At 36.3% G+C, this 11,235-nt stretch overlaps 1 protein-coding gene across 1 annotated transcript; it reads left to right on the top strand.

The window, feature by feature from the left end:
* Nucleotides 1-4,853: 4,853 nt before the first annotated feature.
* abhd17aa (abhydrolase domain containing 17A, depalmitoylase a) lies at nucleotides 4,854-11,235 on the top strand. Its single transcript, XM_084411217.1, has 5 exons — nucleotides 4,854-5,040; nucleotides 6,071-6,503; nucleotides 8,889-9,083; nucleotides 9,197-9,376; nucleotides 10,639-11,235. Exons 2-5 carry the CDS (start codon nucleotides 6,094-6,096, stop codon nucleotides 10,856-10,858), a joined length of 1,005 nt encoding a protein of 334 aa, XP_084267343.1. The 5' UTR covers nucleotides 4,854-5,040; nucleotides 6,071-6,093; the 3' UTR covers nucleotides 10,859-11,235.

Raw genomic sequence — 11,235 nt, 5'->3', positions numbered from 1 at the left:
ACGTTCACAGACAACATTCCAGTTATTTGACTAATACTAACTCTAATAATTAGATAACTACATAATTAGCTACCAATTTAATTCGTTATGTGTTATTTATAGTTATTTTACTGTATGGGGGGGAGTGGGGCTAGAGTCACACCTTAGTGTGGGCTACAAAGGCTTCTTTATCCTTCTGTTATTGCCCAGCAAAATGTATTGAACAAGTACACAACGTGCTCAAATAATCCTCCATATCATCCATTTATTCTAAACAAAGGCACGCAAATCTTGTCAAATCAACATCTGATATCAAAACAGTGCTTGACACGATTAAATCAGCCATTAAATCAATAATAGATCTGAATTATATCAACATATTAGAAATCTGATGCTGTGTTAGCACTTAGCAGCTCTCTAATTATACTGTCTGTAGATACACATGTGAACTTATAAGTTTACATTATATTTTAAATCTGTAGGCCTATGTGTCTTTGTGGACAAAATCTCTCTGATTAAATCACATGAGTACAATATAATGGATAAAATATTCAGTACATAGTAAACCTTAAGAATAATTGTGATCACTAACAGAATTTCTTTTATAATTTAGAGAAACCAGAAAATAAAATAAATTGATTGGATAAAATATATAAAAAATGTATATATATGGACCAGGATCAGCCTAAAAAATAATAAAAAATCTGATTTGTGCTGTGCATTTATGAATTTTGTTTTGTAAATGTATTATTTTTGAGGCTGATCTGGCTCCATACTTACTGTTATTTTGGCTTCAGTGAACAGTGAATGTTCAGAAATATATAATCCAGTTTACAGACTGTCTCTCTTATTCTGATTATATCTAGGCCTACTGTCTAATCTCTTTTATGTGATCAATAAATGAGTTAAATGATTGTTTTTTTTGTCCAGAGGTAAGGCTAAGGGAGTTGTAATAAAGGTCACCTATGATGTCTGTAGCCACATACAGGCATAATACAGTTCATTTATGACATTTAGCGAAATAACAACATTGATCTATCCAGTGATGTTTGAATCTCATCTGAAGTCCATAAGGCACATTGGATCAATCGTCATTACAATCATGTTTCTCTTCGTGTGGGAGACCCTGAAGCAACCTTCTCTCTCCTGATATGCTGTCGGTTATCTGATACAAACACAGGACACCATGGCATCAGGAACTCACTGGATGTTTGCAAAGGACCATCTGTTTGTCCCTGACATTCATGTTTACAGTTACGCTTTGACATTTAGGAATTCTGTTGTAATGTAGGCCAACCTGTATTACAAATCAGTACATTTGTCAGTAACATTATCTGTGGACTGTATTACGCTTTCTCATATGGCAAAAAAAACGTGTCATTTCAGAAGTATTTTTAAATATATATTTAAAAAAAAAATGACCAAACATATATTGTTAAATTAACATAAATACATTTTCGATACATTCTATGTACCTATGTTTACTCATTTAATCCTATATATTTTGCCAGTTATGTTTTAAAATATAAATAAATATTTTTTTAAACATTTAAAAAAAAAAAAACGAAATGATAATTTAAATATGAAATTAAAATCAGCAAGCAAGTCATTGTGTTAATGAATAATCATTGAATCATTCAACCAATTCATTCGAACAGCTGATTCACTAATGAACGAAGCAAGAAAAGGGCTGAATCCGAAACTGCCCCCTATACCCTCAAATAGGGCATTATTTGAGGGGACGGATTTGTAGTGGAGTTCGAAATCATAGTGGACATTATGGAGTGCACTCATTCAATCCGATTCAATCCCACATTCACCGCAATAACGAGTGTGCAGCCGATGTATGGCTACACTCAACGGTTGTTCGAATTCACTCACTCACTATTTCGGATTCAGCCAAGGTCTTTATGAATGGGTCATTGAATCATTGACTCACTCGATTCATTCAAAAACGTGAATTCATTCAGTAACGAAACACCACTGTGTTGCTCAGAGACTGTTCTGGTGTGGATTTGTTCCGAACAATTTTTTATTGTTGAAATCGAGCAATAACAAATATTTACCCAGTTTCATAGAAAAGGCTTAAGCAGTCCCAGACTAAAATGCATGTGTTACGACCCTTACGACCTGTGTTTATGTAGCCTATTGTTTTTCTATTTTGTTCTGTGTTCTTCTTCTCTTTCTTGTTTTGTCTGATTTCAAACAGGGTATCCAATGATGGGCTGTAAGAAAGCCATTGGTTGCCCATTGCCCAATCGGGGCGTGGCCTTTATAAGGACGCTGCTGGAACTCGTCTGGGAGTTGAGAAGTTCGGGTTGAGAGCTCCGGAATCACTCCTCCGGCCGATGATCAAATTTGAATGTATTAATTATGTTAACTAGTTCAAGTGAACGGGCAACCTTTTGTAACATCTGAAACGGTTTCCCTTTGTCTACGCAACATGTCCTAAAAAGTGTGGAGCGTAGGGGTGTCCTGCCTTGTTTACTTTGAATTAGTTTGAGCTCTGTTTTTGGCAGGGAGTTAGTTAAATGTATTTTCTTTTGTTATTGGATTAGGTTATTAATTTTCTCCTCTTTTTTTGTTTTGTTTGTTATTTTGGCCTTTGGGACACCCTGAAAAGATACTCTTTATTTCACTTGTTATTCTTTAATAAATGTATTACTTTTTCTGCTTAGATTATCGACCGGAGTGATTCGTTGCTGGGATTCCATTTCCACAGGCCAACATTATTTATTACGCCTCTTTAGTGTTTTTATATTCCCCTATAGAGTCGGGGCGTAATACATGTTTGAGCTGTCTTAAACGAAAGCAACTTGCACTGATATTGCTATTTTTTATTAATTTCCCTTATTTAAAATTCTCACATGGAGCCATACATTTAACCAGAAGAGACAATGTGTCAGGTGAGGTTCAGGGAAGAGGCGACGATTTAAGGATGCAGAGAAAATAAATGGCTTTTATTAGTAACAAAAACCAAACACTACCCCACGAGGGAAAAACAGCCAGGCAAAACAGGCCTACAGGATAGCATCCACAATGAACTGACACAAGACAGAGAACAAAGGGAGAATAAATAGGGAAGAAAATCAGGATGGTAATAAGGGAGAGCATGTTGGGCAAATAAACCAATAATCATGTAGAGGGTGGGGCCAAAACTAGAGATGACAGAAGAGCACATCTCAGACAAACACCCTCATCTGCTACATGGACAAACAGAAAACAAGATCACACAGAAGTGCATGAAGCACGGGTGTCAGGAACCCCACACCGAAACTTTCAGGATCTAGACACCATGCCCCAAACACTGAAAACACAGACATACAGTAAGAGTGCACGGCCCAGAGAACAACCCCAAATCTGTGCACGCTCACACAAGGACAAGACAAACATATGAGTGTTAGGATCCTGTCACCCAAACTAATAATAAAACCAATCAAGATGACAGGACCCTGACACAATGTTACTTTTCTTTTACTTGTTGCTGCAGTGTTTTACTCAAGGGCACAATGCTGATAGAATAATGTCAAGGGCTCTGCGGGTTCTGAACCTCAACCAACAACTTAAAAAAAATCACAATAGACCACTCATTACAGAGATACATCTAAATACACATTTGTCAAATTATTAACATTTGCAGCTGATGAAGTACCTTGGAAAAGTCCAAATGTTTTTGCACATTGTGTGCACATTATTTTTACATGGGACTAAATTAAACTGTCATATGTAAAATTTCAACCTTGTTATGCAGCTAAATAAATAAACCTCTACATCAATGTAAATAATTAATCTTTTATAGGTGAAAGGTATATATATATATAATTATTATTATTTTTTTATTTTTTTTATCACATCTGAATTTTATAGGTCCTATTAAACTTTAAGTAGCCTATCATTTTAGACAGGAATTATTTAATCCCACATTTATAAAGATGTGTTGTGGCTAAATCTAAAAAAAAATGTGTGCTTGAGAAACAAACAGTTCTAACTTGGAAATAAAAATTAGGGAACTTTCTGTAAATGAGTAAAGCCACTGTGACTCTATATCATATCTGGTCATGAAGTTATGTTTGATGCAGTATCAGTACTAGATTAAGAGAGTAATATGAGATAAGAAAGGCCTATAACAGAGGTCCATCTTAACTTTCTTTGTTTGTTTTAGGTTTAGTCATAAACATATTTAACTTTAGTGAATAAGGCAATGGTTGTTTCGTTTTCTTCTCGCACATCATAAAATGATAATGAATATAATTTGTATTCTACTTTGGGGAGTCTCTGCACTGTGAGAAAAAGTTGCTGCCTTAAATTTTTATGTACAATCAACTTGGATGGTTAAGTCATTTCAACTTAAATTACATTAAACTGACTTAAAAATGAGTTGAATCATGTATAAAAAATAAAATAAAAAAAAGATGACAATTGCTTAACTAAATTGTATGAGTTAAAGCAATGTAAAAACATATTTTGTCATAACTTATTGGTCATATAATTTTTACATTGTGAATGATTATAATGGGAGATTACTCTGGAGAAAAAAGGCACATCCACTTCCAAACATTGTCCATGAGCATTGAACGAGCCAAAAATCTAATACAAATTTTGAATAAACATGTTTATTTGTGATTAAAAGATCACATTTATAATATTAATATTGGGCAATATTACGTTTTTTACCAGTAAAGTAAATGTTTTTCAAATAAATATGTAATATCTATGCGTAATTAATTGTATTATTTATATTTATAATTATTAGGAGTTTAATTATTCTCATAATTGTAATATTTTTAATGGGTTTGTCTTGGAAGTAAACTCTATTTTACATAGTGAACTTTTCCGGTTAAAGGGCTTTTATTGTGAAATGCGGCATATCCGGCGCTGCCTTCGTTTTTTGCCCGACAGATGACAACACCAGTGTTAGTGCTAATGCCGGGCTGATTCCTGCCATAATCAGCAAGATGTTTGTCATCCCACTGCCTATTTCCAGTCAATACGGATCAAACTGTTAGCGTTTACTGTATCTCTAGGTAGCCAAAGCCCATTTTGTATTACAATACCCTTTTGGTAAGTGATGTCTTTGATTTATTTGGCCAGAAATCCAGCTAGTGCTAACTGCCTAGATATCAATTCATATTGGCTGGATTATTTTTCAAAAGTGGATTATTTATGGTCATATCAGGAGTAAAGCAATGCACTTTTCTAAATAATTTAGATACATGTGGTGTGCAGTTTGAAAAATGCATTTGTGCAATGGATACCTTTTATGTATTGTGCATATGGTGTGTTGTGTATTGTGCATATGGTGTGTTGTGTATTGTGCATATGGTGTGTTGTGCATATTTTGTATCTTATTTTATATTTGATTTTATATATATATATATATATATATATATTATAAAATACTATCTAAATTATATTTTATATTTTAATACTATTTTATTTTTATTTTAATGTAACGTTACGTAATTTTCGCTTGAATATAGTGAGCACCAGTCGATTATTATTTTTTTGCGTATCATTTTAATCTGTTTTTTTCGTTACAAATTATATTTTAATATTATTTCATTAATATTATATTAATATTAAGTGGAAAGTCAAAGAAATACACACATTTCACAATTTCTTAGTAGTTGATATATTATAAACTTGTTAAATTTATATATAAATGTATATATATATGCACGCACGCATACACACACACACACACACAAGACTTCAGTTATTTGACTTAGCTGTCAGTAAGCTTTTACATAAAATTTTAATATTCATTCAGCCACTGCACGCATAGATTGTTTTTCTGAATTAAGGCGGTGAGCTCTGATCTGTGATTTAGTTTTGTGATAATAATATGGGCTCTCCTGACATCAGCCTTTCTGTAGTGATGAACCCGAATACAGCTTTAATTTCGGTGCCCCATTAAAATGTCTCTAAAGGTTAATCACATAATGACCAAATCTACATTTCTCTTTAATCCAAATGTCAACCCTCCTTAACATCCATTGACATTCTCACTTGGCTGGAATTCTTTGTTGGCATTGGCTTATATGAATGATATTTTGAAATATGATAATTAAACCTGTGCAATCTTTCACAGGTCTCTAATTTGAGCAGAAGAAAATGAACGGGTTATCCATCAGCGAGTTGTGCGGACTCTTCTGTTGTCCGCCCTGTCCGAGCCGGATTGCAGCGAAGCTGGCCTTCCTGCCCCCGGAGCCCACATACACTCTTGTGCCAGACCTGGAGTCCACCTCACCTGTGACCTCTAACCTTGGAGCCTCAGGTTTGCGCTCTCGCGTGGGCGGAGGTGCCGGAGGTGGAGCAGGAGGAGGAGGAGCAGTAGCAGGAGCAGTAGCAGGAGGAGGTTCTGGTGACAGGAGTGGTGAAGGCCGATGGAAGCTGCACCTCTCTGAGCGAGCAGAGTTCCAGTATTCCCAGAGGGAGCTAGACGGAACCGAGGTCTTCCTTACACACTCCAGCCGTGGGAACAGAGTGGGATGTATGTACATCCGCTGTGCCCCGTCCGCAAGGTGAGGAAGGAGCGGCTTAAAGTCGCCATGAAACGGAGGTTGCATTAGTGTTTTGACGTATATCTGAGTGAAACGGCTTGATTTGATCCATGCAGAAATTGATTGGATGGTTGTGGTTTGCTATTGCTGTGATCTCATGTGAGTGACAGGTTGTCCCGCCCTCACGCCAGTAAACATGTCAGGAAAGAGAAGAGATGTCACTGCAAGAGGGAGGGGAAGTTATTTTGATTAAACATTGAGGACATTTTGAGGAATTTGAAGAAAAAAAACAAAACGATGATGTGCACAGATAAATCATGTATAATAAATGCAGCAATATTCTATTATAAAAAAAACTAGAATTTTTTATTTGATTTCATGGTGACTTTTTTTTTTTTATGTAGAAAAAGTATTCTTTAGTTGCTGTCTTGGTAGTCCTCTTGTATATCCAGACTGTATGAACAAAAACTGGTTCTATTGGTTGTCTATGCATTGGCTGTTGAGTGTATTGAGTTGAGTTAACACATACTGATTAAACATGACGAGGTCATTAAAACAATGAAACATGCACAGACGAATTATAATACAGCTCGGGAAAAAATGTATAGACCACTGCAAAATTTGTAGTTTCTCTGGATTTACTATTTATATGTATGTGTTTGAGTAAAATGAACATTTTTGTTATATTATATAAACTAATGACAACATTTCTTCCAAATTTTAAATAGAAATATTGTCTTTTAGAGCATTTATTTGCAGACAATTACAATTGGTCAAAAAATGCCATGGTTTCAGACCTCGAGTGATGCAAATGAAACACGTTTATATACATTTTTAAACAACACGGTTCTAATGTTTTAACTTAGGAAGACTTCAGAAATCAATATTTGGTGGAATAGCCCTGATTTCCAAATCACAGCTTTCATGTGTCTTGGCATGTTCTCTACCAGTCTTTCACATTGCTGTTGGGTAACTTTATGCCACTGCTGGCGCACAAATTCAAGGCGCTTGGCTTTATTTGATGGCTTGCGACCTCGTGTCCATCCTCTTCATCACATTCCAGAGTTTTTCAGTGGGGTTCAGGGCTGGAGATTGGGCTGGCCATGAACAGGGATCTGGTGGTCCTCCATCCACACGTTGATTGGCCTGACTGTGTGGCATGGAGCATTTATTTATTTATTTATTTGTTTATTCACAGAACACAACAAGTTCATATTTACAGATTTAAAGAAGATACCATTCTGTAAAAAGGACTCCCCAGAAGCCATACCGGCTTATAAATAGGGCCCTTCAAGACACATAATCAGCACTAATAACAAACAAAGAATAGACCACCCACCCAATACCCATCCACACCAACAACAACACCATTCATCACAAAATATCCTCCCACCAGCCAGCATACATCACACATCTCATCCATCCCTCAAACAAAATAGGGGTATTCAAACATCACAAAAGAAAGTCAGATAAATCAATAAAATATGAAACCTTCAGCCTTATGGGGTCTATCATGCATAATGTTGTAACAATTTGTGTTTAAAATGCTTTTTACATATATCAAGAGAAGGTAATTCCTTTATAGAATTGTCAATCTCATTCCAGATCCCAGGACCCTTACATGCTATACTAAAGCTAGTACACTTCAGCTTACGCTTTTTCCCTCGTAATAGAGTTCTCCTTCTAGTGTTATGGTCATGAGTAGACAAGGTAACTGGAATGAGATGGCAACGTTTTGGATGCAATTTATAAACTACGTTACACATAATACAAGCATTTTGAAAACTGTTGCACTCAGCGAGCTTCAGAAGCTTATACCTATAAAAAAGCGGACCAGAGGGAGCATCATAATTTGCCCATGATATAACACGTATAACTTTCTTCTGTAGAATCTGCCATTTTTCAAGATGGCTTGGATACGTGTTACACCATATAATATTACAATAATTTAAATGTGATTCAAAAAGAGACCGGTACAGTGTTACCGTTAGGTGTGATCGGGGCCTTAGAAGAGCATCAAAAGGAAGGTCGTATCTTAATTTATAGAACAAGCCAACATATTTTGACAATTCCTTTGTTAAAAACTCTATATGTTGTTTAAAGTTTAAGGACTAAGAATTTGATGTTCTCTACTCTTTCAATTAGTTTATTATGTATTTTGATTTGTATCCTTTCAATGTTTGTCCGGCTTCTATTTGAACGAAATATAATAAATTTGGTTTTAGTTACATTTACAGATAATTTGTTATATTTAAACCAACTATCTACTTTAACTAATTCCTCATTAATTAACAAGCTTTTGTAAAATATCAAGATTTGTCCTGTGGGGAAAACCAATCCTTTGAGGAGAACAGAGCAGAAGGAAGCAGGATAATCACGCCAATCCCTCTGTTTTGCGCACTATAGGTACACTGTGCTCTTTTCTCATGGTAACGCTGTGGATCTCGGTCAGATGAGCAGCTTCTACATCGGTCTGGGCACTCGTATAAACTGCAACATCTTCTCTTATGACTACTCTGGTTATGGCGTCAGCACAGGGAAACCCTCTGAGAAGAATCTGTATGCAGACATAGACGCTGCGTGGCATGCTTTGCGCTCAAGGTATGTCAGAATCCTGAGACTAGAGAGCATGCTACTGTACTGGTACAATGTGGAAATTCAGGTCTGTTTTAATTGCATTTTGTGTTTGTGAAATGTCTTCTGTGCTGTCTCAGGTATGGCATCAGCCCTGAGAATATAATCCTTTACGGGCAGAGCATTGGCACCGTGCCCACCGTGGACCTGGCGTCCCGTTATGAGTGTGCCGCCGTGGTACTTCACTCACCCCTCACCTCAGGGATGAGGGTGGCCTTCCCTGACACCAAGAAGACGTACTGCTTTGACGCCTTCCCAAAGTCAGTGAACACTGAAAACCTTTTTCTAAGCATGACAAAGATGTGCTTAACTCTGTCGTTCACAGTATTTTTAAAGGGTTCCTAATTATGGCTTTTTTACGTTTAAGTTTCATTAGTGTGTACATGGCCGTAGCCAGCTATGAGGTCATCGAGGTCCGGACCTTGGTACATTTATTTCATATTCAAAAATAAAATTACGGTTTTGACCCCAAAAACAAAATCAAGACTTTGAAAAAGCACATAATAGGTCCCCTTTAAAGCAATAGGCCCTCAAGGTTATGCATTAAAACGGAACTTAATTGATGTGCAGGTGTGATGCATTGATGTTACAGGTATAAATAACAGCATTTTATAACCTCTTTAGGGATAAGGGATAGTTCAACCAAAGATGATGGTTCTGTCATCATTTATTCACGCCCATTTCATTCTCCTATTCTGAGGAATACATTACCGTTCAGAAGTTTGGGGTCAGTAAGACTTTTAGAAATGGATACTTTTATTCTGAAAGGATGCATTGATCAAAAGAGACAGTAAAGACATTTATAATGTTACAATAGATTTCTGTTTCAAATAAATGATGTTCTTTTGAACATTCTATTCATCCAAGAATCCCCCCAAAAAAGCCATATATATATATATATATATATATGAAGCAGCACAACTGTTTTTAACATTGATAATAATGAGAAATGTTTCTTGAGCAGCGACTCAGCATATTAGAATGATTTCTGAAGGATCATGTGACACTGAAGACTGGAGTAATGATGCTGAAAATTCAGCTTTGCCATCACAGGAATAAATTACATTTTAATATATTTTAAAATACAAAACAGTTATTTTAAATTGTAATAATATTTCACAATATTAGTGATTTTGCTGTATTTTTTTGATGAAATGAATGCAGCCAACAAAATAATAATGTTACAGACCCCAAACTTTTTAATGGTAGAGTACAAAAGAGCAAATTCTGACAAATCTGGCCTGTTCCTAACACAAAGCTGTCATAAGATTTCAGAATATATGTAGAACTTTTCTAGTTATTTTGTGTCCTTGAAGGATGAAAGCTCCAATCCCTTTAAAGTATAATTGCATTGTAAAAAAAGACCAGTATGTTCTTCCAAATGCCCTTTTAAGTTCCACAGGAAATATAAGTCATACTGATGTGGAACATCATTAGGGAGAGTAAATGGTGGCAGAATTTTCCTCTCTGGGTGGACAGTTCTTGTAATGGCTCTTTGTTGTGTCTGATTCTGCTCTCTCAGCATCGAGAAGGTGTCTAAAATCACATCTCCAGTGCTGATCATCCATGGGACGGAGGATGAAGTGATTGATTTCTCACATGGTCTGGCCCTGTTTGAGCGCTGCCCGAAGGCCGTGGAGCCGCTGTGGGTGGAAGGAGCCGGTCACAACGACATCGAGCTCTACAGCCAGTACCTGGAACGCCTGCGCCGGTTCATCAGCCAGGAAGTGGCTGCGCAGTAAACGCACCCTTCAAAACATCAAGACATGCAGATCTTTCAGGCCTGGACACTTAATCGTGCTCACATCCATAAATGGTCGACATATGTGGAAAGCAAGCAGACAGAATTCAGTTCTGGAGGGTTTGTTTTTCTATAAACTGCAGTCTCTTTCGTTCCATCAGCCTGGAGCTGAGTTTTCTACTGAGAAGACATCTCGACTTCACACTGAAAAGATCAGAATGTGTGAGCGTCGGTCTCAGGAAGGACCTCAGGACATCTGAGGCACTCGCTCACAGTTGATTTGGCTTGATTTTATTTTATTTTTTTTACTTTTTTTTTTTTTGTGACCATGACAAATTATGTCATTTGAACAGAGCTAATATCTAATATCTCTTTATG

Source organism: Rutilus rutilus, assembly GCF_951802725.1.
Source record: "Rutilus rutilus genome assembly, chromosome: 6".
In the NCBI taxonomy this organism is placed as follows: domain Eukaryota; kingdom Metazoa; phylum Chordata; class Actinopteri; order Cypriniformes; family Leuciscidae; genus Rutilus; species Rutilus rutilus.
This window is presented reverse-complemented; position numbering and strand designations above follow the sequence as displayed.

What these genes read in the sequence shown, in the direction of transcription:
- abhd17aa (XM_084411217.1), top strand. Translation starts at nt 6,094, where the DNA reads ATGAACGGGTTATCCATCAGCGAGTTGTGCGGACTCTTCTGTTGTCCG. An exon ending in CGCTGTGCCCCGTCCGCAAG is followed by an intron (nt 6,504 to 8,888) that starts GTGAGGAAGGAG and finishes TGCGCACTATAG; the next exon opens with GTACACTGTGCTCTTTTCTC. An exon ending in TGCTTTGACGCCTTCCCAAA is followed by an intron (nt 9,377 to 10,638) that starts GTCAGTGAACAC and finishes CTGCTCTCTCAG; the next exon opens with CATCGAGAAGGTGTCTAAAA.